At 51.8% G+C, this 25975-nt stretch overlaps 2 protein-coding genes across 3 annotated transcripts in view; one reads left to right on the top strand and one right to left on the bottom strand.

Annotated features, from left to right (window-relative positions):
* On the bottom strand, positions 1 to 10538 carry tspan31 (tetraspanin 31). Its single transcript, XM_080469771.1, has 6 exons — positions 10372 to 10538; positions 8721 to 8888; positions 4343 to 4423; positions 4119 to 4259; positions 2747 to 2857; positions 1 to 205 (listed from the first exon to the last, which is right to left on the bottom strand). Exons 1-6 carry the CDS (start codon positions 10432 to 10434, stop codon positions 131 to 133), a joined length of 639 nt encoding a protein of 212 aa, XP_080325897.1. The 5' UTR covers positions 10435 to 10538; the 3' UTR covers positions 1 to 130.
* Positions 10539 to 12721: 2183 nt separating this feature from the next.
* The window catches only part of LOC308113457 (arf-GAP with GTPase, ANK repeat and PH domain-containing protein 1-like), a 38690-nt gene continuing 25436 nt past the window's right edge, over positions 12722 to 25975 (top strand). Inside the window, exon 1 of one of the 2 annotated variants that reach the window (XM_080469763.1) lies at positions 12722 to 13085. In XM_080469763.1, coding sequence (XP_080325889.1) covers positions 12923 to 13085 — 163 coding nt within the window. In that variant the 5' untranslated portion in view covers positions 12722 to 12922. The remainder of the gene's footprint in view (positions 13086 to 25975) is intronic. The other variant, XM_080469764.1, reaches the window with a different exon arrangement.

Genomic DNA, 25975 nt, shown 5'->3' with positions numbered 1-25975 from the left:
CAGAGCCGCCCTTCATGCATGAGGCGGAGCTCTGCTTTCTGGACAGCTGGTCTCAGTGGAGGTGGAGGTGTGTGCATCTGTTCAGTGTGTTCTGTGTGTGGTTCTGTGGGGGTGGGGGGGGGACACGGGACTATAGGAAAGCACTCGGGTTTGCTCGAGGGTCCTTCTGGTTCCTGTAGCGCACAGCGAGCCACACCCCCAAGATCTGCGGGCGGAGACATTCAGTGTGAGAGACAGACCAGAACGGTCCGGTTACAAGTTTCATGAACATTCTGTCTCCACTGACCAGCGACACACCGACTGAGGGGACTTCACTGTCTGGATGATCCATCGGTCAACCGATCCATCAACCGATCGATCCATCAACCGATCGATCGGTGGATCCATCGGTTGTGTAGCTGGTCAGTGGAGACAGAACGTCTCCATCGATCCATCAAACTGAGGAGCTGCTGCAGGTTGACTCCTGGATCGGCACAAGATCATCACACTGACCTCTGACCCCTTATCCATCAAAACCTGAAGAGATCCGTGGAGGAGTTCTCCTGGTCTACAGGTGTTCTCCTGGCCTACAAGAGTTCTCCTGGCCTACAGGTGGTCTCCTGGTATACAGATGGTCTCCTGGACTACAAGAGTTCTCCTGGTCTACAGGTGTTCTCCTGGCCTACAAGGGTTCTCCTGGCTTACAATAGTTCTTCTGGTCTACAGGTGTTCTCCTGGTCTACAGGTGGTCTCCTGGTCTACAAGAGTTCTCCTGGTCTACAGGTGTTCTCCTGGCCTACAAGGGTTCTCCTGGCTTACAATAGTTCTTCTGGTCTACAGGTGTTCTCCTGGTCTACAGGTGGTCTCCTGGTCTACAAGGGTTCTCCTGGTCTACAGGTGTTCTCCTGGCCTACAATAGTTCTCCTGGTCTACAGGTGGTCTCCTGGTCTAGAAGGGTTCTCCTGGCCTACAGGTGTTCTCCTGGCCTACAGGTGTTCTCCTGGTCTACAGGTGGTCTCCTGGTCTAGAAGGGTTCTCCTGGCCTACAGGTTTTCTCCTGGCCTACAGGTGTTCTCCTGGTCTACAATAGTTCTCCTGGTCTACAATAGTTCTCCTGGCCTACAGGTGGTCTCCTGGCCTACAGGTGTTCTCCTGGTCTACAGGTGGTCTCCTGGTCTACAGGTGTTCTCCTGGCCTACAGATGGTCTCCTGGTCTACAATAGTTCTCCTGGTCTACAGGTGGTCTCCTGGTCTACAGATGGTCTCCTGGTCTACAATAGTTCTCCTGGCCTACAGGTGGTCTCCTGGTCTACAGATGGTCTCCTGGTCTACAAGAGTTCTCCTGGTCTACAGATGGTCTCCTGGTCTACAGGTGGTCTCCTGGTCTACAGGTGGTCTCCTGGTCTACAGGTGGTCTCCTGGTCTAGAAGGGTTCTCCTGGCCTACAGGTGTTCTCCTGGTCTACAATAGTTCTCCTGGTCTACAGGTGTTCTCCTGGTCTACAGGTGGTCTCCTGGTCTACAGGTGGTCTCCTGGTATACAGATGGTCTCCTGGACTACAAGAGTTCTCCTGGTCTACAGGTGTTCTCCTGGTCTACAAGGGTTCTCCTGGCTTACAATAGTTCTTCTGGTCTACAGGTGTTCTCCTGGTCTACAGTGGTCTCCTGGTCTACAAGGGTTCTCCTGGTCTACAGGTGTTCTCCTGGCCTACAATAGTTCTCCTGGTCTACAGGTGGTATCCTGGTCTACAGGTGGTCTCCTGGTCTACAAGGGTTCTCCTGGTCTACAGGTGTTCTCCTGGCCTACAATAGTTCTCCTGGTCTACAGGTGGTCTCCTGGTCTAGAAGGGTTCTCCTGGCCTACAGGTGTTCTCCTGGTCTAGAAGGGTTCTCCTGGCCTACAGGTGTTCTCCTGGCCTACAGGTGTTCTCCTGGTCTACAGGTGTTCTCCTGGTCTACAGGTGTTCTCCTGGTCTACAATAGTTCTCCTGGTCTACAGGTGTTCTCCTGGTCTACAGGTGGTCTTCTGGTCTACAGGTGGTCTCCTGGTCTACAATAGTTCTCCTGGTCTACAGATGGTCTCCTGGTCTACAAGAGTTCTCCTGGTCTACAAGAGTTCTCCTGGTCTACAGGTGGTCTCCTGGTCTACAGGTGGTCTCCTGGTCTACAGGTGGTCTCCTGGTCTAGAAGGGTTCTCCTGGCCTACAGGTGTTCTCCTGGTCTACAGGTGGTCTCCTGGTCTACAATAGTTCTCCTGGCCTACAGGTGGTCTCCTGGTCTACAGATGGTCTCCTGGTCTACAAGAGTTCTCCTGGTCTACAGATGGTCTCCTGGTCTACAAGAGTTCTCCTGGTCTACAGGTGTTCTCCTGGTCTACAAGGGTTCTCCTGACTTACAATAGTTCTCCTGGTCTACAAGAGTTCTCCTGGTCTACAAGAGTTCTCCTGGTCTACAGGTGTTCTCCTGGTCTACAGGTGGTCTCCTGGTCTACAGGTGGTCTCCTGGCCTACAATAGTTCTCCTGGTCTACAGGTGGTCTCCTGGTCTAGAAGGGTTCTCCTGGCCTACAGGTGTTCTCCTGGCCTACAGGTGGTCTCCTGGTCTACAAGGGTTCTCCTGACTTACAATAGTTCTCCTGGTCTACAGGTGTTCTCCTGGTCTACAAGGGTTCTCCTGGTCTACAAGGGTTCTCCTGGTCTACAGGTGTTCTCCTGGTCTACAGGTGGTCTCCTGGTCTACAAGTGTGGACCCTGTGAAGTCTGAACTCACCTCTGTGAAGCTGAAGAAGAGTCCGACGCCTCCGAGGATCTTCAGAGCCTCGGTTGCGTGGTTCAGCATCATTTCCCCACAGGTCAAACACACTGCGCTCTTTTTGCAGGACTGGGTGGACCACCACAGAAGAAGAAGGCAGTCAGCTGAGCAGCGTTAGTGGAACTGCTCAGGTGATTCTAGTCAGTGGGACACGTGGTGTAAACACTGTGCTACTGATAGACCACACCCCCTAAACCTCACCTGGACTGAACTACACTCGCTCCACTGGGTCAAACCGATTCCAGAAGGCCACTGAGATATTAGCTGGACGTTTCCTGATTTATTATTCCTGAGTATTTTAAACATGGTCCCATGAGGACAGTGAAATGCTTCTAAAGCTCTGTGGTGCTGAAGCTGCAGCTGGAGCGGGAGCGGGAGCTGGAGCGGGAGCGGGAGCGGGAGCGGGAGCGGGAGCTGCAGCGGGAGCGGGAGCTGGAGCGGGAGCGGGAGCGGGAGCGGGAGCGGGAGCTGGAGCTGGAGCTGCAGCGGGAGCTGGAGCTGGAGCGGGAGCTGGAGCTGGAGCTGCAGCGGGAGCTGGAGCGGGAGCGGGAGCGGGAGCTGGAGCTGGAGCGGGAGCGGGAGCTGGAGCGGGAGCTGGAGCTGGAGCTGCAGCGGGAGCTGCAGCGGGAGCGGGAGCTGCAGCGGGAGCGGGAGCGGGAGCTGGAGCTGGAGCTGGAGCTGCAGCGGGAGCGGGAGCGGGAGCGGGAGCGGGAGCGGGAGCGGGAGCGGGAGCGGGAGCTGGAGCGGGAGCTGCAGCGGGAGCGGGAGCTGGAGCTGGAGCTGCAGCGGGAGCTGCAGCGGGAGCGGGAGCTGGAGCGGGAGCTGGAGCTGGAGCGGGAGCTGCAGCGGGAGCGGGAGCGGGAGCGGGAGCTGGAGCGGGAGCGGGAGCGGGAGCGGGAGCGGGAGCGGGAGCTGGAGCGGGAGCGGGAGCGGGAGCGGGAGCGGGAGCGGGAGCTGGAGCGGGAGCGGGAGCGGGAGCTGGAGCTGGAGCTGCAGCGGGAGCGGGAGCGGGAGCGGGAGCGGGAGCTGGAGCGGGAGCGGGAGCTGGAGCTGCAGCGGGAGCGGGAGCGGGAGCGGGAGCGGGAGCTGGAGCTGCAGCGGGAGCGGGAGCGGGAGCTGGAGCGGGAGCGGGAGCTGGAGCTAGCTGTAACTCATCTGATGGCTCAGTGGCCCCCACTAGTGGTGGCTGGCTGTATGATGTGTCTTTGTACACCAAGATTTGACAGGGTACTTCTACCGCCTGGGACTTCCACATGGAGCCGACTCATTGCAAATATTCCCAGTAAACAAACGGCCCACATTGTAGCAGGTAACGGATCAGCGCACTCACCGCAGGGCAGTTCTGCAGGTCCTGCTCAAACTGCAGGTGGCTGTCCGTCACGTTGAGCAACCCGCAGCAGTTGAGCTGCGTCTCCAGGTCCGTCTTGGTGGTATTCTCCAGGATTCTCCAGGCAGAGTTAAGAAGCGCCTCCTGTAAAGGCCACATCCACACACCGCTCAGACATCAGGGCTGACCGTCCACATGCAGGACTATGCTTCCATCACGTGTCTCACCTGCTGTCCTCGGTTCATCGCCAAGCAGGAACACGAAACTCCGAATTGGAAGAGGAAAACGATGAAGAGGATGACCATGTACTACCAGAAGGGGTCAAAGAAACAAGCAGCGACTGCACAGAAAACACCCTTCCTACTGCGCCTGAGCTCCTGGGGGTCACGCTCTCTGATTGGCTGGGAGGAAACGGGACAGCAAATAGCTGCAAATGGTCTTATTATTTATTGTGGCCCGTTAGCAGACAAGGTTGGGATCAATAGAACTAAAGTCCTTTGAGGATTGGCAGCAATGAGACGGGTTAGGGGTTGGGGGTTGGGGGTTAGGGGTTAGGGGTTTATTGGTAGGGTTAGGGATTAGGGGTTAGGGTTAGGGTCATCAGATGGGTTAGGGTTAGGGGTTAGGGTTAGGGGTTAGGGTCATCAGATGGGTTAGGGTTAGGGGTTAGGGGTTAGGGTCATCAGATGGGTTAGGGTTAGGGGTTAGGGTTAGGGGTTAGGGTTAGGGTTAGGGTCATCAGATGGGTTAGGGTTAGGGGTTAGGGTTAGGGTCATCAGATGGGTTAGGGTTAGGGGTTAGGGTTAGGGTTAGGGTCATCAGATGGGTTAGGGTTAGGGGTTAGGGTTAGGGGTTAGGGTCATCAGATGGGTTAGGGTTAGGGGTTAGGGTTAGGGTCATCAGATGGGTTAGGGGTTAGGGTTAGGGGTTAGGGTTAGGGGTTAGGGTTAGGGGTTAGGGTCATCAGATGGGTTAGGGTTAGGGGTTAGGGTTAGGGGTTAGGGTTAGGGTCATCAGATGGGGTTGTTCCCTTTTTAGTCATTTCTTCATCACGGCTGCAGCGTGAGACGAAGGCTTCTGGTGGTCTTCACTGTTACCACTGTGGAGCACCGCGCCGCCACCTGAGCACAGACCCCGCGACCCCCGCGACCCCAGGATGAGGAGGAAGATGAGGATGAGGATGAGGCTGTACAGGAGCAGAGCATGGTTCCAGGTGGAGATGATACAGACCTCTCCTTCTCTCCATCATGATGGGAAACATTACATCTCTCCCCGATGAGGTGGACGAGTTAGCTGCGCTGACCTGGCACCAGAGGGAGTAACAGGAGAGCAGCATGGACTTCATGGACACGAGGCTGAAGGTGGTGACTCCAGCAGCATCATGGACACGAGGCTGAAGGTGGTGACTCCAGCAGCATGGACACGAGGCTGAAGGTGGTGACTCCAGCAGCATCATGGACACGAGGCTGAAGGTGGTGACTGCAGCAGCATCATGGACACGAGGCTGAAGGTGGTGACTCCAGCAGCATGGACACGAGGCTGAAGGTGGTGACTCCAGCAGCATCATGGACACGAGGCTGAAGGTGGTGACTCCAGCAGCATCATGGACACGAGGCTGAAGGTGGTGACTCCAGCAGCATGGACACGAGGCTGAAGGTGGTGACTCCAGCAGCATCATGGACACGAGGCTGAAGGTGGTGACTCCAGCAGCATCATGGACACGAGGCTGAAGGTGGTGACTCCAGCAGCATCATGGACACGAGGCTGAAGGTGGTGACTCCAGCAGCATCATGGACACGAGGCTGAAGGTGGTGACTCCAGCAGCATCATGGACACGAGGCTGAAGGTGGTGACTCCAGCAGCATCATGGACACGAGGCTGAAGGTGGTGACTCCAGCAGCATGGACACGAGGCTGAAGGTGGTGACTCCAGCAGCATCATGGACACGAGGCTGAAGGTGGTGACTCCAGCAGCATCATGGACACGAGGCTGAAGGTGGTGACTCCAGCAGCATCATGGACACGAGGCTGAAGGTGGTGACTCCAGCAGCATGGACACGAGGCTGAAGGTGGTGACTGCAGCAGCATCATGGACACGAGGCTGAAGGTGGTGACTCCAGCAGCATCATGGACACGAGGCTGAAGGTGGTGACTCCAGCAGCATCATGGACACGAGGCTGAAGGTGGTGACTCCAGCAGCATCATGGACACGAGGCTGAAGGTGGTGACTCCAGCAGCATCATGGACACGAGGCTGAAGGTGGTGACTCCAGCAGCATCATGGACACGAGGCTGAAGGTGGTGACTCCAGCAGCATGGACACGAGGCTGAAGGTGGTGACTCCAGCAGCATCATGGACACGAGGCTGAAGGTGGTGACTGCAGCAGCATCATGGACACGAGGCTGAAGGTGGTGACTCCAGCAGCATCATGGACACGAGGCTGAAGGTGGTGACTCCAGCAGCATCATGGACACGAGGCTGAAGGTGGTGACTCCAGCAGCATGGACACGAGGCTGAAGGTGGTGACTCCAGCAGCATCATGGACACGAGGCTGAAGGTGGTGACTCCAGCAGCATCATGGACATGAGGCTGAAGGTGGTGACTCCAGCAGCATCATGGACACGAGGCTGAAGGTGGTGACTCCAGCAGCATCATGGACACGAGGCTGAAGGTGGTGACTCCAGCAGCATGGACACGAGGCTGAAGGTGGTGACTCCAGCAGCATCATGGACACGAGGCTGAAGGTGGTGACTCCAGCAGCATCATGGACACGAGGCTGAAGGTGGTGACTCCAGCAGCATCATGGACACGAGGCTGAAGGTGGTGACTCCAGCAGCATGGACACGAGGCTGAAGGTGGTGACTGCAGCAGCATCATGGACACGAGGCTGAAGGTGGTGACTCCAGCAGCATCATGGACACGAGGCTGAAGGTGGTGACTCCAGCAGCATCATGGACACGAGGCTGAAGGTGGTGACTCCAGCAGCATCATGGACACGAGGCTGAAGGTGGTGACTCCAGCAGCATCATGGACACGAGGCTGAAGGTGGTGACTCCAGCAGCATCATGGACACGAGGCTGAAGGTGGTGACTCCAGCAGCAGCATGGACACGAGGCTGAAGGTGGGGACTCCAGCAGCATCATGGACACGAGGCTGAAGGTGGTGACTCCAGCAGCATGGACACGAGGCTGAAGGTGGTGACTGCAGCAGCATCATGGACACGAGGCTGAAGGTGGTGACTCCAGCAGCATCATGGACACGAGGCTGAAGGTGGTGACTCCAGCAGCATCATGGACACGAGGCTGAAGGTGGTGACTCCAGCAGCATCATGGACACGAGGCTGAAGGTGGTGACTCCAGCAGCATCATGGACACGAGGCTGAAGGTGGTGACTCCAGCAGCATCATGGACACGAGGCTGAAGGTGGTGACTCCAGCAGCATCATGGACACGAGGCTGAAGGTGGTGACTCCAGCAGCATCATGGACACGAGGCTGAAGGTGGTGACTCCAGCAGCATCATGGACACGAGGCTGAAAGTGGTGACTCCAGCAGCATCATGGACACGAGGCTGAAGGTGGTGACTCCAGCAGCATCATGGACACGAGGCTGAAGGTGGTGACTCCAGCAGCATGGACACGAGGCTGAAGGTGGTGACTCCAGCAGCATCATGGACACGAGGCTGAAGGTGGTGACTCCAGCAGCATCATGGACACGAGGCTGAAGGTGGTGACTCCAGCAGCATGGACACGAGGCTGAAGGTGGTGACTGCAGCAGCATCATGGACACAAGGCTGAAGGTGGTGACTCCAGCAGCATCATGGACACGAGGCTGAAGGTGGTGACTCCAGCAGCATCATGGACACGAGGCTGAAGGTGGTGACTCCAGCAGCATCATGGACACGAGGCTGAAGGTGGTGACTCCAGCAGCATCATGGACACGAGGCTGAAGGTGGTGACTCCAGCAGCATCATGGACACGAGGCTGAAGGTGGTGACTCCAGCAGCAGCATGGACACGAGGCTGAAGGTGGTGACTCCAGCAGCATCATGGACACGAGGCTGAAGGTGGTGACTCCAGCAGCATCATGGACACGAGGCTGAAGGTGGTGACTCCAGCAGCATGGACACGAGGCTGAAGGTGGTGACTCCAGCAGCATCATGGACACGAGGCTGAAGGTGGTGACTCCAGCAGCATGGACACGAGGCTGAAGGTGGTGACTCCAGCAGCATCATGGACACGAGGCTGAAGGTGGTGACTCCAGCAGCATCATGGACACGAGGCTGAAGGTGGTGACTCCAGCAGCATCATGGAGTTCATATACCTCCATGTTTTATGTTTACAATTGCCTGTTTTCTCTGAAAGTCTTTTAATGTACTGCTGAATGTCTTGACCAGGACACTCTTGAAAAATAGATTTCTAATCTAAACAGGGTTTTGTTTGGTTAAATAAAATGTTATAATCAAACGAGGTTCATGTTGTACATTGACATTTCATCCAGAGCTCTGCATGTGGACAACATCCACACAGGACCCGGGACACACTGACTGGAACTGGTCTCACTGCAGGGCAGAAATGCTGATGGTAACTGCCCCGACAGAGAAAGGATACAAAGAAAAGCATGACTTGGTGATGGTGTATTGCTCCGATGAGCCCCACGATGGAGATGAGCAGCAGGAAGACGCCCACCGCGATGACCCCGCCGATGATGTGGATGCTGGACACCAGGCCGTAGCCTTTCCCCCATGCTGCTACGCCGATCAGCAGCAGGCCGACCAGCTGCGGGACGCGAAGCAAACATTAGTTTCAGTTACAGAGACCTGTTGAACACATGCGTTCTTGTTTTGAACTCTTTTCATAGATGACTCTCAAACATCACATGGTGTTCTGAGAAAGATGCATCACACTTTAAATACAAAGAGACTTTACAAGAGCTGGAGATGAAATCTGATCAGTAAGCGTCTCATTTCAAAGCAGAGCCCAGCGATGATCCTCCACTGGCCTTACATCACATTCTGGGTTCATCGTCGTTTCCAAAAATGTCCATAACTCGTTGAAGCAGAGCGGCGAAGAGGGGCAAGTAACTACTAATAGGTGTGTGTGTGTGTGTGTGTGTGTGTGTGTGTGTGTAACCTGGGACGATGAGGAAAGCCACCCTGAGGAGGCGGGGCTTAGTAGTGATCTCACCAGTTACTGATTAACACCAGAGTGACTGACTAATCCGCATCATTTTATGTTGGGGCTTTTTAAATCACCCCTGCCTCTGTGATTGGCTGAAAGTCAGCTGTGGTATATTCTGGCTTCTCACCAGATGTTGAGATGAAGACAAGCAGTGAGTCCCTGATTATGAACTCCGTCACTTCTCTAATTCACCGTTTGAAAGAAGACATGAGGCTGAAAAGTTGCAGGTCAGGTTCAACTTTCTCCAGGAGAGTGATTTTTTTTAGTTAACCCCCCCCTCCCGGGGGGCAGGTCGGGTCGCCCCCAGGGTAGTTCGGCTGTTGAGTTAAACCCCCGGGTCAAGTCGGGTGTTAAGTTAACCCCCCCCCCCGTGGCAGGTCGGGTGTTGAGTTAAACCCCACAGCTCACTTCAGCTTGGCAGGGTTCGGCAGCCTTAAACACTCCATCTGGACCCGTTTCCCACTGAGCAGAACCGACCGGGAGCTGCAGTTCGGATTGAGAAAGTTTTCACTGGGTCCCAGGTAAAGGAAGCTCGGGGCTTCGGACGGCTCGGGGCTTCGGACGGCCGCGGAGCTGCCAGAACTTCCACGTTCTTCGTGCCACTATTGTTGAGTAATGACGTTACATCCCCGCGTCGTTACCAGCCTACATTTTAGCGCACTCTCTGTAGTGGGGCCGCGCAACACAGTTGGTCTGGGTGCGCTTTTCCTTACCTGACCTTACCGGCCCACAGCGCTCAGGGACGTACTACCGGGGGCTCACAGCTCAAGGAGCCGCAGCAGAGAGATGAAAGAGCCGCGGGTTGCTGAGCTCGCGGCTTTCTTCATGCGTATAATGGCGTTAGCTAACAGGCTAAGTCCAGAGCTACTCACTACTTCTCTAATCAGCTAAACTACTTCACGCACCCGACGTGTTACACTTTGATACGTACCAATAAACGTCTGTGGATTAAAACCAAAACACAAGAAACAAGAAGTTAAAGCTGATGTGCAGTTAGCTCCCGGCTAACGCTCCAGTCACAGTTAGCCTGCTAGCGCCTAATGTGGCTAACCGGAAGTTAGCAATCACTCCGCTCACTCACCATGTAAACCACGTTCAGGGAGCACAGCGCGTTTTTAGAGCAGGTGAAGCCGCCACACACCATCGTTCAGACCGCTCTCTGCTCGGGCCGATCCCGAAAGAGACAAGGAAAGAAAGAAACTCCGGATCTTCTGCTCCGAGGTCCGAGCTCAAGTCCAAACAGCCGAGTGGGCGTCAGGGGTGACGTAGGCCGTTAATGACGTCACGGGCCCGCGTCATCTGCAGGATGTATTGATATATTGTTATCATGTTCTTCCCGAGGGCTCACCACCCACAGGAAAGGTTCTTAATGGGTGCAATGTGTTCTGGGTGACGGTGCTCAGACTGACACCCCCACCACCTGGAAACGGAGAAGATGGAGAAGATGGATGGATGTTATCATGTTATTGATTATTGTTATCATGTTGTTGATATATTGTTATCATGTTATTGATTTATTGTTATCATGTTATTGATATATTGTTATCATGTTATTGATTATTGTTATCATGTTGTTGATATATTGTTATCATGTTGTTTATATATTGTTATCATGTTATTGATTATTGTTATCATGTTGTTGATTATTGTTATCATGTTTATATATTATCATGTTATTGATTATTGTTATCATGTTGTTGATATATTGTTATCATGTTGTTTATATATTGTTATCATGTTATTGATTATTGTTATCATGTTGTTTATATATTATCATGTTATTGATTATTGTTATCATGTTGTTGATATATTGTTATCATGTTGTTTATATATTATCATGTTATTGATTATTGTTATCATGTTATTGATTATTGTTATCATGTTTATATATTATCATGTTATTGATTATTGTTATCATGTTATTGATTATTGTTATCATGTTTATATATTATCATGTTATTGATTATTGTTATCATGTTGTTGATATATTGTTATCATGTTATTGATTTATTGTTATCAGGATATTCAGGATTAACTCTGGTTTCCTCTCTGGATTAATATCAGGATTAACTCTGGTTTCCTCTCTGGATTAATATCAGGATTGACTCTGGTTTTCTGTTCTGGATTAACTCCAGGATTAACTGTTGAGCTTCAATACAACTCAGTGTAAAATATAAAGTGAAGGGATAGCAGTGAGGAAGCTGTGCCCGTCTGTGCTGTTAAAAAGGGAAATCGTGATCAAAGTGCTGTCAGTTGTTTGATGAATAAATATTGTAGAATCTCACAAAGTTCCACATTAACAGGGTCCCAAGTTGCTGCAACATTGCTTCTTAGCTTCTGCTGCTGGATGAGTTTGAATTCTTGATAATCTCAGAGATTAACTGCTCCTCTGTGGTAAAGCCAGCTGCTCGGCAGGGTTTCTCCCTCTGTGATTGGTCACACGCTACAAGCTCCGCCCCCTTTCGTTTGAACGCTCTGATCCTGGAGGGAAACTCTGGTTGAACTAGTGAGGTGATAACCTGCTTCCTGTTAATGCTGATCAGGATCCAGAATGCCTGGCTATGTTAATCTAGGTAACAGAGATATCCTGCTATGTTAATCTAGGTAACAGAGATATCCTGCTACGTTAATCCAGGTAACAGAGATATCCTGCTATGTTAATCCAGGTAACAGAGATATCCTGCTATGTTAATCCAGGTAACAGAGATATCCTGCTATGTTAATCCAGGTAACAGAGATATCCTGCTACGTTAATCCAGGTAACAGAGATATCCTGCTACGTTAATCCAGGTAACAGAGATATCCTGCTACGTTAATCCAGGTAACAGAGATATCCTGCTATGTTAATCTAGGTAACAGAGATATCCTGCTACGTTAATCCAGGTAACAGAGATATCCTGCTACGTTAATCCAGGTAACAGAGATATCCTGCTACGTTAATCCAGGTAACAGAGATATCCTGCTACGTTAATCCAGGTAACAGAGATATCCTGGTATGTTAATCCAGGTAACAGAGATATCCTGGTATGTTAATCCAGGTAACAGAGATATCCTGGTTTGCCGTCCGAGGAGCAGGAAATATAATTGAAATCATAGTTTACAAAACCAACAAAACGTCACTCTTCCCAGGACTAATCTGGAGAATCTGTTTTCTGTCTGTGAAGTCAGACTTTATTGATGAGCCTCTCCATGTTTCAGCCTGTTGAGTAGATTAATGTGGTTAACTGCATCAAGAGCTTTTGAAAATGATCAATATTTTATTTCACCTGTCAATCACATCCTGTGGACTCAGTAGAATTGGTGCTTTGTGCTCGGCGTTGTGGCGTGCAGGAGGTTTGTTTCAAGCCGTGACGCCACAGCAGCTGATGCTGCCTCGTAGTGAAACGTTTGGTTTGAAATAAGGAAGTGAATTCAGTTCATGTTCAACCTGCAGAGGAAACAGAGGCGCACTTTGTTAAGATGTGACTTTTGTGGTCTGGACAGCGAGCGAGCGAGCGAGAGAGAGAGAGCGAGAGAGAGAGGGCGAGCGAGCTTGAGTTGAGGAGAGACACCCGGAGGCGTCTTGACTTAGGTCTCAGGTTTGGGTCCTTCTGGTGGAACCAGGAGTTCTAATGGGCTGAAGCTGCATCAGGATGAACAGCAACAGCAAATCAGTCAACTCAGCTGCAATCAAGGCGGAGATCAGGAGACACGAGTCCCTGCAGAATGCCGTCCTCAGACTCTCCAGACAAGTTGAGCGGGTGTCAGACCAGCAGCTGCGCTCGGGGTTGAAGGTGTATCTGCACAGCATTCAAGGTAGGTCTGTGTTCCTCGAGCACGAAGCCTCGTCGTGACCGACTGCTTCACTGTCTGCAGCTGAAGCCCAGAAGTACCTGATGGCAGGACGCTCCCTTAAACACAGTTTTTGGATGTATACGCTTCTCAGGTAGAGAAAAGTTAGTCAGTCATGTTTCGTATCAGGATGTGATCTCGCAGACGACGGATCTCCACCTCTCTGCTTCCTGTGCAGCCAGCATGTCTCCTCCGAGTAAAGCCTGGTTCATTTTCATCATTTGTTTCACCTGCGGCTCAGACACAGGTGCATTAATGTCTCAGTCCACCGGTGGACACGGCCGGCGTCGCCATGGCAGCAGGACCAAACCTCCTGGGCGGCCTACTTCCTGTCTGCCAATCTGCAAACTGCCCTCAAAGCCACTTCCTCTCAGACAAACAGGTCTTCCACATGCGAAGCACATCGCTATTTACATCATTTCCTCTTCTCTGTACTTCCCACTGTTTCTGGTTAATGTGACTAAACATTCTTCAGAAATGCGTTTTCTCATCTGTGTGGTGTAAACGTCCCAAAAGTTCTGAAAGTAGAAGTACTGGGTGAAGCTAATTCACTCAAGTAAATGTAAAGAATGAAAGTGGTGAAAAGCAGTGGATCAAACCGGAGGACCTCAGGGATCAGACAGGGGCCCGGGGCTTTGTCTGCTTCAGCCTGCAGCAGAACCCTGAAGCTCCAGGTACAATGTTCTCCCACCAGCAACCTTCAGCACTACAGGAACACAGGATGGAACAGCTCCTCCTCTCACTCACTATGTTCTCACAAACTTCTGTTCCACATGATAACTGCTCCAAAGTTGCAGTATCTCTGTTAGCATCAGCGGTATCTCTGTTAGCATTTGCAGTATCTCTGTTAGCATCAGCAGCATCTCTGTTAGCATCAGCGGTATCTCTGTTAGCATCAGCAGCATCTCTATTAGCATTAGCCATATCTTTGTTAGCATCAGCAGTATCTCTATTAGCATTAGCAGTATCTCTGTTAGCATCAGCAGCATCTCTATTAGCATTAGCCATATCTTTGTTAGCATCAGCAGTATCTCTATTAGCATCAGCAGTATCTCTGTTAGCATCAGCAGCATCTCTATTAGCATTAGCCATATCTTTGTTAGCATCAGCAGTATCTCTATTAGCATTAGCAGTATCTCTGTTAGCATCAGCAGCATCTCTATTAGCATTAGCCATATCTTTGTTAGCATCAGCAGTATCTCTATTAGCATTAACAGTATCTCTGTTAGCATCAGCAGTATCTCTATTAGCATTAACAGTATCTCTGTTAGCATCAGCAGCATCTCTATTAGCATTAGCCATATCTTTGTTAGCATCAGCAGTATCTCTATTAGCATTAGCAGTATCTCTGTTAGCATCAGCGGTATCTCTGTTAGCATCAGCGGTATCTCTGTTAGCATTTGCAGTATCTCTGTTAGCATCAGCAGCATCTCTATTAGCATTAGCCATATCTTTGTTAGCATCAGCAGTATCTCTATTAGCATTAGCCATATCTTTGTTAGCATCAGCAGTATCTCTATTAGCATTAGCAGTATCTCTGTTAGCATCAGCAGCATCTCTATTAGCATTAGCCATATCTTTGTTAGCATCAGCAGTATCTCTATTAGCATTAACAGTATCGCTATTAACATAAGCAGTATCTCTGTTAGCATCAGCAGTACCTCTATTAGCATTAGCCATATCTCTGTTAGCAAAAGCAGTATCTCTGTTAGCATCAGCAGTAGCTCTATTAGCATTAGCAGTATCTCTGTTAGCATTAGCAGTATCTCTGTTAGCATTAGCCATATCTTTGTTAGCATCAGCAGTATCTCTGTTAGCATCAGCAGTAGCTCTATTAGCATTAGCCATATCTCTGTTAGCATAAGCAGTATCTCTGTTAGCATTAGCAGTATCTCTGTTAGCATCAGCAGCATCTCTGTTAGCATTAGCAGTATCTCTGTTAGCATTAGCAGTATCTCTGTTAGCATTAGCAGTATCTCTGTTAGCATTAGCAGCATCTCTGTTAGCATTAGCAGTATCTCTGATGGAGGTGATTTTATTATTCTTCTTTATTCTTATTTTATTTTAGTAGAAAGTCCTCGTTGAGATTAAAAATCTCTTTTTCAAGAGTGTCCTGGCCAAGACAAGTAGTACTACATAAAACACAAAAAACATAGAAAAATAAGTTCCTCACATTAGAATTCGACGTCTCCATGTCACTGATCAACTTTCTAAAAGAAAACAGGTTTTTGAGCTTCAGGGTTTCTTGTAGTTGGTTCAGACGGTGAAAGAAGATCAGCTCAGCCTGACTTTAGGAACAGATGGTGAAAGAAGATCAGCTCAGCCTGACTTTAGGAACAGACGGTGAAAGAAGATCAGCTCAGCCTGACTTTAGGAACAGACGGTGAAAGAAGATCAGCTCAGCCTGACTTTAGGAACAGATGGTGAAAGAAGATCAGCTCAGCCTGACTTTAGGAACAGACGGTGAAAGAAGATCAGCTCAGCCTGACTTTAGGAACAGACGGTGAAAGAAGATCAGCTCAGCCTGACTTTAGGAACAGACGGTGAAAGAAGATCAGCTCAGCCTGACTTTAGGAACAGACGGTGAAAGAAGATCAGCTCAGCCTGACTTTAGGAACAGACGGTGAAAGAAGATCAGCTCAGCCTGACTTTAGGAACAGATGGTGAAAGAAGATCAGCTCAGCCTGACTTTAGGAACAGACGGTGAAAGAAGATCAGCTCAGCCTGACTTTAGGAACAGACGGTGAAAGAAGATCAGCTCAGCCTGACTTTAGGAACAGACGGTGAAAGAAGATCAGCTCAGCCTGACTTTAGGAACAGACGGTGAAAGAAGATCAGCTCAGCCTGACTTTAGGAACAGATGGTGAAAGAAGATCAGCTCAGCCTGACTTTAGGAACAGACGGTGAAAGAAGATCAGCTCAGCCTGACTTTAGGAACAGACGGTGAAAGAAGATCAGCTCAGCCTGACTTTAGGAACAGACGGTGAAAGAAGATCAGCTCAGCCTGACTTTAGGAACAGATGGTGAAAGAAGATCAGCTCAGCCTGACTTTAGGAACAGACGGTGAAAGAAGATCAGCTCAGCCTGACTTTAGGAACAGACGGTGAAAGAAGATCAGCTCAGCCTGACTTTAGGAACAGACGGCAGCAGCAGATCCTGTGAATGAAGATTATAAGAGTCTGTGTTTCTGGGACTGATGTTGATCTAAAGGTAGGATGGGACGTCTGATGGAGGTGACGGAGGTGACGGAGGTGATGGAGGTGACGGAGGTGATGGAGGTGACGGAGGTGACGGAGGTGACGGAGGTGATGGAGCTCGTTAGGATCTGATAGATTTGCAGAATCTACATGACAAAAGATTCAGTTTGATGGAGGATGAGGAGGAGGAAGAGGAGGAAGAGGAGGAGATATTGTACCACCACCGCAGGAAGATTGTAACACCATAGCAACAAACAAGCCAAACCTCGAACTGAGGAGAACACACACACACACACACACACACACACACACACACACACACACACACACACACACACGATAATCCTAATAAAAGAACTCCAGCAGCTGCATGAATGACATGGATTGAAACTATTTCTGTCTCACCACCTCCTCCTGTCTCACTGTCTCCTGCTGCCTCACCACCTCCTGCTGTCTCCTGCTGTCTCACTACCTCCTGTCTCACTGTCTCCTGCTGTCTCACTGTCTCCTGCTGTCTCACTACCTCCTGCTGTCTCACTACCTCCTGTCTCACTGTCTCCTGCTGTCTCACTACCTCCTCCTGTCTCACTATGTCCTGCTGTCTCACTACCTCCTGCTGTCCTGCTGTCTCAATAACTCCTGCTGTCTCACTACCTCCTGCTGTCTCACTACCTCCTCCTGTCTCACTGTGTCCTGCTGTCTCACTGTGTCCTGCTGTCTCACTACCTCCTGCTGTCCTGCAGTCTCACTACCTCCTGCTGTCTCCTGCTGTCTCACTACCTCCTCCTGTCTCACTGTGTCCTGCTGTCTCACTACGTCCTGCTGTCTCACTGTCTCCTGCTGTCTCACTACCTCCTGCTGTCTCCTGCTGTCTCCTGCTGTCTCACTACCTCCTGTCTCACTACCTCCTGCTGTCTCACTACCTCATCCTGTCTCACTGTGTCCTGCTGTCTCACTACCTCCTGTCTCACTACCTCCTGCTGTCTCACTACCTCCTGCTGTCTCACTACCTCCTCCTGTCTCACTGTGTCCTGCTGTCTCACTACGTCCTGCTGTCTCACTGTCTCCTGCTGTCTCACTGCCTCCTGCTATGTCTCCCTCTCTCTCTCCCTCCTTCTCTCCCTCCTTCTCTCTCTCCCTCCTTCTCTCCCTCTCTCCCTCCCTCCCTCCCTCCCTCCCTCCCTCTCTCTCTCTCTCTCTCTCTCTCTCCCTCCCTCCCTCTCTCCCCTCACTGGCATGCAGGGAGAAATATGGAGGGAGGAGATTGGAGAATGGATGAGCAATAAAAAGCATAGACCCTGCACAGACAGAGACAGAGAGAGAGGGAGAGAGAGAGAGACAGAGAGAGGGAGAGAGAGAGAGGATAAAGGAGGGGAAGGGAGGAGGAGAAGCTTCATTGTGGATTGCTGATTGGAACAAGGAGGGGCTGTAGATGGAGGCTGCTGAAGAGTCGTATCGGCGTGAGCGCAGGAGAGAAACAATCGCAGTGTGAAGCAGCTGAGGGTGTGTGTGTGAGGGTGTGTGTGTGTGTGTGCTGTGTGTGTGTGTGTGTGTGTGTGTGTGCTGTGTGTGTGTGTGCTGTGTGTGTGTGTGTGTGTGTGTGTGTGTGCTGTGTGTGTGTGTGTGTGTGCTGTGTGTGTGTGTGTGTGCTGTGCTTTGGACTCGGCGAAGCTGTGTGACGGCGTCTCGGTCGGTCGCTATCACGCTCAGCGCCTGATGCTCTCCCCCTCAGAGGACACAGGAAGAGGGGCGGGATGGTGCTGATGGTGCTGATGGTGCTGATGGTGCTGATGGTGCTGATGATGATGATGATGATGATGAAGACAATTATGATGAAGATGCTGCTGCTGCTGCTACTGAAGATGATGATGATGAAGATGATGATGATAAAGATGCTGCTGATGATGATGAAGATGAGGATGATGATGCCCGGACGCACCCTCACTCAGTCGTGCAGCTCCAGATGTCCTCCCGTCCTCCGTGCTGCTCGCCTGGCCGTCTTCCCAGCGTGACTCTGCCTCCCTCTCTGAACCACCTGCTGTCCACACCTGAGAGGCTGATGAGACCTGGACTGGACCTGGACCTGGACCTGGACCTGGACCTGGACCTGGACCTGGACCTGGACCTGGACCTGGACCTGGACTAGACTGGACTGCATTCAGCTTGGGTTCTATGGTGCCACGCTGCTTTAGATCGACACTGATGAATTTTTAAAGACTTCACCTTTTCACTTCAGCGCTGCCCTTCATCTGCTTCCTGATGACGTGTGACGCGACGCCGCCGCTGTTCTGAACTGAACCTGGATGGACGGAGCAAAATGTAAAACCAGGTCCTGTCAGGAATTACCAGCAGGAATTACCAGCAGGAATTACCAGCAGGAATTACCAGCAGACACTACATGCAGCGGAGACGTTTGATTGGCTCAGAACAAAAGAGCTGCTCGGACTGCAGTGACAGGCTGAAGGTTGTCAGGAGACCCAGAGACATGAACACCACTGTCAGCCAAGGAAAGCGTGACTGACGGTAGAAGCTGGAACAAAGAGGTGTGGATGTGGGTGATGGAGGAATCCGACAGCCTCTTTGCTGCGGTGTCTTCTGAAGAGAAACTTAACCTCCACCCAAGTTTGTCTCCGTGGTGCCGGCAGACTCTTTAGCATTGCAACGCCCCGGCGAGCTGTCAGCTGTTCTGTCGGAATTCATTCCTCTAGCGAGCGTCCACTGAAGTCCGACCACATGAGTGGAGGTGGAGCCCTGCAGCAACGCACCACCTACCTCATCTCCCTCACCCTGGTGAAGGTGGAGGCTGTGGAGGAGAATGGAGCAGAGGCCAAACACAGCGCCCAAGGGAAGGAGGTAGAGGCTGGGGAGGGAGGCAGGGAGGGAGGTGAGGCTTTGGGGGGGGAAAGGGAAGGAGGTGAGGCTGGGGTGGAGGCGGAGGCCCAAACTGTGCGGGCTGGAAACGGAGCTGGGGGGGTTTCAGAACAGCCACACGGAACTGAAGATGCTGCTGTTGGGAGAAGAACCACTGAAGAACTTCAGTGTGAAGAGAAGCAACCTTCCAGCCCTCTGACTGATAAGATGCCCCCCGGCCGTGAGGAGCCCCCATGTGACCTCTCAACCCCTCTACCTGTCCAGAAGAGGACCTGCTCCACCCCCGAGGCAAAGCAGTGCCGGTCTCCGTCTCTGGTCCCACTGCCGCCGGTGGAGGGGGCGGAGCCCGGTCATACCCCGACCAGGACGGGCCTGCAGGTGCGGCCCGCCGGGCAGCGACCTGTCAGTCTGCTGAAGTCCCACAGCAGCGTGGCCCCCCGAGGCCGTGAGTCCCGGGAGGGACGAGAGCGTAGCCCTACGTCGGCCCAGAGCCTGGACCGGAAGGACTGCCGTGTGGCGACGCGCTCGCCAGGGCCGTGCAGGGCGTCCTGGACTGAGGCCAGCAGGCCCGAGGCCTGGAGGGACCTGCAGGACCAGGCTGGAGCAGCACTGGAGGTGGGAGGAGGCGGCGCCACGATGCTCCCCAGGAAGGAGCGGCTGAAGTCGGGCTCCACCTCACTGCCTGCACCTCCAACCCAGGGCTGCAAACCGCCACGCAAAGGAAAGAGCCGCACGCTGGACAACAGCGACCTGAACAGCCTGTCTGAGGACCTGGCGCTGGCCCGGGATGGCCAGCACACACACACACACACACACCAGGCCCAGCACACACACACACACACACACCAGGCCCAGCGCGCCTCCGCCAAGGACAGGAAGATGCTCAAGTTCATCAGCGGCATTTTCACCAAGAGCAGTTCAGGGTCAGTGGGGTCGTCAACGACGCCACCTCCAGTCTACATCCAGAGAGACTCAAGCGAGGAGGAAGGTAGGAGGTCTCTAACACACACACACACACACACACACACACACACACACACACACACACACACACACACACACACACACACACACACACACACACACACACACACACACACACACACACACACACACACACACACACACCTCCTCCACTCTTTGGTTTCATCAGCTCTGCCTCTGTAACAGCAGTCCTGCCGGTTGCCATGGCAACACTTCCTTCCTTCCCTAGTGTGTGTGTGTGTGTGTGTGTGTGTGTGTGTGTGTGTGTGTGTGTGTGTGTGTGTGTGTGTGTGTGTGTGTGTGTGTGTGTGTGTGTGTGTGTGTGTGTGTGTGTGTGTGTGTCTCCTCCAATGTTTGTGATCAGACGTGTTGATGAGCAGCTCAGCAACTCGCTGCTCGTGACGGTCCAGGTTGTAACACCACACGTGTTCAGTGGGAAGGAGGTGAGCTGCTAGAGACAAAGCAGTGAAGCAGGGTGGAGGTGAAGCAGGGTGGAGGTGAAGCAGGTTGGAGGTGAAGCAGGGAGGATGTGAAGCAGGGAGGATGTGAAGCAGGGTGGAGGTGAAGCAGGGTGGAGGTGAAGCAGGGAGGATCTGAAGCAGGGTGGAGGTGAAGCAGGGAGGATGTGAAGCAGGGTGGAGGTGAAGCAGGTTGGAGGTGAAGCAGGGAGGATGTGAAGCAGGGAGGATGTGAAGCAGGGTGGAGGTGAAGCAGGGTGGAGGTGAAGCAGGTTGGAGGTGAAGCAGGGAGGATGTGAAGCAGGGAGGATGTGAAGCAGGGAGGAGGTGAAGCAGGGAGGAGGTTAAGCAGGTTGGAGGTGAAGCAGGGTGGAGGTGAAGCAGGGTGGAGGTGAAGCAGGGTGGAGGTGAAGCAGGTTGGAGGTGAAGCAGGGAGGATGTGAAGCAGGGAGGATGTGAAGCAGGGAGGAGGTGAAGCAGGGTGGAGGTGAAGCAGGGAGGAGGTTAAGCAGGTTGGAGGTGAAGCAGGGTGGAGGTGAAGCAGGGAGGATGTGAAGCAGGGTGGAGGTGAAGCAGGGAGGATGTGAAGCAGGGTGGAGGTGAAGCAGGGTGGAGGTGAAGCAGGGTGGAGGTGAAGCAGGGTGGAGGTGAAGCAGGGAGGATGTGAAGCAGGGTGGAGGTGAAGCAGGGTGGAGGTGAAGCAGGGTGGTCCCCCAGAACAACCCGTCTCCCTTTCGATTCATTATCAGGTTTAAACCCATGCTTTGTATGTGTGTGTGTGTGTGTGTGTGTGTGTGTGTGTGTGTGTGTGTGTGTGTGTGTGTGTGTGTGTGTGTGTGTGTGTGTGTGTGTGTGTGTGTGTGTGTGTGTGTGTGTGTGTGTGTGTGTGTGTGTGTGTGTGTGTGTACATCGATAAACCCTAATTATTGTATTAGTCCTCCTTTTGCTACCAACCAGCTCCGACCCCTGGAAGCTCCACCTGTCCTCTGATAGGGCTTTTCCCTCACTCCATCTAGTCTGTCCTGAACCTCAGAGGCTAACCCTACCCCTGATCCTAACCCAACCCCTAACCCCTAACCCTACCCCTGATCCTAACCCAACCCCTAACCCCTAACCCCTAACCCCTAACCCCTAACCCCTAACCCCTAACCCCCTAACCCCTAACCTCTAACCCCTGATCCTAACCCAACCCCTAACCCCTAACCCCTAACCCCTAACCCCTGATCCTAACCCAACCCCTAACCCCTAACCCCTAACCCCTGATCCTAACCCAACCCCTAACCCCTAACCTCTAACCCCTGATCCTAACCCAACCCCTAACCCCTAACCCCTAACCCCTAACCCCTGATCCTAACCCAACCCCTAACCCCTAACCCCTAACCCCTGATCCTAACCCAACCCCTAACCCCTAACCCCTAACCTCTAACCCCTGATCCTAACCCAACCCCTAACCCCTAACCCCTAACCCCTAACCCCTAACCCCTAACCCCTGATCCTAACCCAACCCCTAACCCCTAACCTCTAACCCCTGATCCTAACCCTACCCCTAACCCCTAACCCCTAACCCCTAACCTCTAACCCCTGATCCTAACCCAACCCCTAACCCCTAACCCCTAACCTCTAACCCCTGATCCTAACCCTACCCCTAACCCCTAACCCCTAATCCCTAACCCTACCAATAAACCCCTGACCCTGACCCTACCCCTAACCCCTGACCCTGACCCCGACCCTAACCCTAACCCCTACCCCTAACTCTCTGTAGCCTCTGACTCTCTGTATTTTATATTGTATTGATTACGAGTTGTTTAGTGTATTGATTAGTAGTTTATATTGTAATGATTACTAGTTATATACACTATTTTTCTTTCTTTATTAGTTTATCTAAGAGGGACAGAACAGAGAGCGTTGGTACAACACTAGCAACCGATGCCATGCCCATGAGCCATCCAGCAGACCCAGTCCCCAACATGAAACAGACACAAGCAAACAGTTGTACACAGTAGTACACAGTAGTACACAGTAGTACATAAAACATGATATAATATAAATAGTTTACTGATTTTTTTAAAGTGTATTTAATGTCCTCATGCTGGGTTGGTCTTTAAGCAGAGCTTTGCTTTGCTGCTGAACTGGTTCAGATCTGTGGGGGTCTTTAGTTGTTCCAGATCTGTGGGGGTCTTAGTTGTTCCAGATCTGTGGGGGTTTCTAGTTGTTCCAGATCTGTGGGGGTTTCTAGTTGTTCCAGATCTGTGGGGGACTTTAGTTGTTCCAGATCTGTGGGGGTTTCTAGTTGTTCCAGATCTGTGGGGGTCTTTAGTTGTTCCAGATCTGTGGGGGTTTCTAGTTGTTCCAGATCTGTGAGGGTTTCTAGTTGTCCCAGATCTGTGGGGGTCTTTAGTTGTTCCAGATCTGTGAGGGTTTCTAGTTGTCCCAGATCTGTGGGGGTCTTTAGTTGTTCGAGATCTGTGGGGGTTTCTAGTTGTTCCAGATCTGTGGGGGTCTTTAGTTGTTCCAGATCTGTGAGGGTTTCTAGTTGTTCCAGATCTGTGGGGGTCTTTAGTTGTTCCAGATCTGTGAGGGTCTTTAGTTGTTCCAGATCTGTGGACCCTGACCTGAGAAGCTGCTTGGACCCAAAGTGGTTTTACATTCTGCTGGTTTACAGTCCCCGCTGCAGCGCCCCTAGTGGTGACACCACATTTATACATCATTTGCATACAAACTGAGGCGCAAGATTATACACACATTTAAAGTTTAATTTTAAGAACAAGTATTTAATAAAACTGTCAAGACTTAAAAAATTGTGTTTTTCTAAAATTGTCCAGTAGTGCCGCCTCATGGGCTGTCCTCCTGTCCATCTCTGTTAGTGCCTGTTTGTACAGAGAGGGGACAGTTTGTGTCCCCACACAGTGAAACCAGATGAGACGTGAGAGGAAGAACAGTTTAGCAGCATTCATGGATAAACAAGGTTTTATTAGACGGAAGCAATTCAAGTTGGTCTGGATCCTTTGTGATATTGTCTTTGTGTCCACGTCCAATTCTAAGTGGCGGTCCCAGACAACCCCAAGACATTTTGTGTCTCAAAATTATCAACTGGTTTTTGTTTCTCAGTATCTGGAAGTTCTCCGGGGATTTATTGAGCAGAGAGAAACACATAGCAACTGTTTCTGAATGACTCAAAGACAGACAGTTGTCCTCTAACCATGGCGTCTCGCCATGGTTAGAGGACAACTGTCAACTGTTTGTTGAGTAACTCTGCAGCCATTTCTGGAGTCTTAGCTGGGACATAAATAACGCTGTCATCAGCATAAAGTTGACACTCAGCCTCTGCAGATGTTTGGCAGGTCATTTATATAAAGACAGAGCAGCAGGGGGCCCAGTATGGAGCCTTGAGGAATCCCTGTTTTGTATTCCAGAGGGGCTGAAATTGAGCCATTTATCTGTCCACTCTGTCCTCTGGACTCCAGATAAGATTTGAACCAACTCAGAGAATACCCTGGAATGTGGATCAGATTTGATGGTATATCAGTTTAACCAGGTTTCACTCAGAGCCAGATGGTCCAGGTTAGAGTCTGTGAGCAAGTTTGATATGAGACGTCTTATGTTCAGAGAACCTCCAACATCCCCTTGATTTACATCTGGATGTACCTGTACTCCTCTTGGAGTTCTGCTGCCCCTGGATGTACCTGTACTCCTGGTTGTACCTGTACTCCTCTTGGAGTTCTGCTGCCCCTGGATGTACCTGTACTCCTGGTTGTACCTGTACTCCTCTTGGAGTTCTGCTGCCCCTGGTTGTACCTGTACTCCTGGTTGTACCTGTACTCCTCTTGGAGTTCTGCTGCCCCTGGTTGTACCTGTATTCCTGGATGTACCTGTACTCCTCTTGGAGTTCTGCTGCCCCTGGTTGTACCTGTACCCCTCTTGGAGTTCTGCTGCCCCTGGTTGTACCTGTACTCCTGGTTGTACCTGTACTCCTCTTGGAGTTCTGCTGCCCCTGGATGTACCTGTACTCCTGGTTGTACCTGTACTCCTCTTGGAGTTCTGTTGCCCCTGGTTGTACCTGTACTCCTGGTTGTACCTGTACTCCTCTTGGAGTTCTGTTGCCCCTGGTTGTACCTGTACTCCTGGTTGTACCTGTACTCCTCTTGGAGTTCTGCTGCCCCTGGTTGTACCTGTACCCCTCTTGGAGTTCTGCTGCCCCTGGTTGTACCTGTACTCCTGGATGTACCTGTACTCCTCTTGGAGTTCTGTTGCCCCTGGTTGTTTGCCCTGCTGGTGGAGCACTGCAGCGTGTGGCCCAGACCCTCCCAGAGATCCCCCCCCCCCTGTAGAGACTCCCTGTGTACTCCGGCCTGCTGATGAAGCAAGGGGCAAGGGGTGAGCTGATTCTCCTTACTAGTGATGGGGAAGGTCCCGGTACAGGCTCCACCGCACTGCTGATGGAGTCTGAATGAGCTGCTGTCAGTGGTGGGGGTCCAGCCAGCAGAGGTGGAGGCCCAGCTAGCAGAGGTGGAGGCCCAGCTAGCAGAGGTGGAGGCCCAGCTGTCAGAGGTGGAGGCCCAGCTAGCAGAGGTGGAGGCCCAGCCAGCAGAGGTGGAGGCCCAGCTAGCAGAGGTGGAGGCCCAGCTGGCAGAGGTGGAGGCCCAGCTGGCAGAGGTGGAGGCCCAGCCGGCAGAGGTGGAGGCCCAGCTGGCAGAGGTGGAGGCCCAGCCAGCAGAGGTGGAGGCCCAGCTGGCAGAGGTGGAGGATAATCCAGGTTGGCCCAGGATTTAGTTCAACATCAGAAGCCAAGAGACGTATCAGCAAAAGATTAACCCCCCCCCCAGGAGTGGTCTACCTGTGGAGCCTGTTCCTGCTCACCTGGGTGGTTCCCCCCAGGAGTGGTCTACCTGTGGAGCCTGTTCCTGCTCACCTGGGTGGGGGCCTGGCATGGCCAAAGTCCAGTCCTCTTGTGAACAGCATGTGCTGACTCCGTCTGGCTGGATACAGAGTTTGATTGACCGTCTTCCTTGGACATGCTGACCTCAGCAGAAGACAGAAAGTTGTCCTCACCACCAGGAACCAGGTTGACGCTACAATCCAAGGTCTTTTCTGCTCTTTGAAAGACGTTGGCAGTGGAGACGCAGAGAGACTGTGTCTGCAGCTCGGCAGCCATCTTGAAAAAGAAATTACCGCGGTGCACCGCCTGATTGATTAGTAGTTTATACTGTATTGATCAATAGGTTCTATTGTATTGATTAGTAGTTTATACTGTATTGATCAATAGGTTCTATTGTATTGATTAGTAGTTTATACTGTATTGATCAATAGGTTCTATTGTACTTGTACTTGAGGGTTTGTCTCCGTC

This window comes from Lipophrys pholis (assembly GCF_963383615.2).
Source record: "Lipophrys pholis genome assembly, chromosome: 8".
Classification (NCBI taxonomy): domain Eukaryota; kingdom Metazoa; phylum Chordata; class Actinopteri; order Blenniiformes; family Blenniidae; genus Lipophrys; species Lipophrys pholis.
Note: the sequence above shows the minus strand (reverse complement) of the source record. Positions and strands in the feature narration are given on the sequence as shown.

Coding starts and splice junctions, on each gene's coding strand:
- tspan31 (XM_080469771.1), bottom strand. CDS start 10,434: ATGGTGTGTGGCGGCTTCACCTGCTCTAAAAACGCGCTGTGCTCCCTG. Junction 4,424..8,720: donor ACCAAGTCATGCTTTTCTTT/GTATCCTTTCTC, acceptor CCCTTCTGGTAG/TACATGGTCATCCTCTTCAT. Junction 2,858..4,118: donor ACCTGCAGAACTGCCCTGCG/GTGAGTGCGCTG, acceptor TGGTCCACCCAG/TCCTGCAAAAAGAGCGCAGT.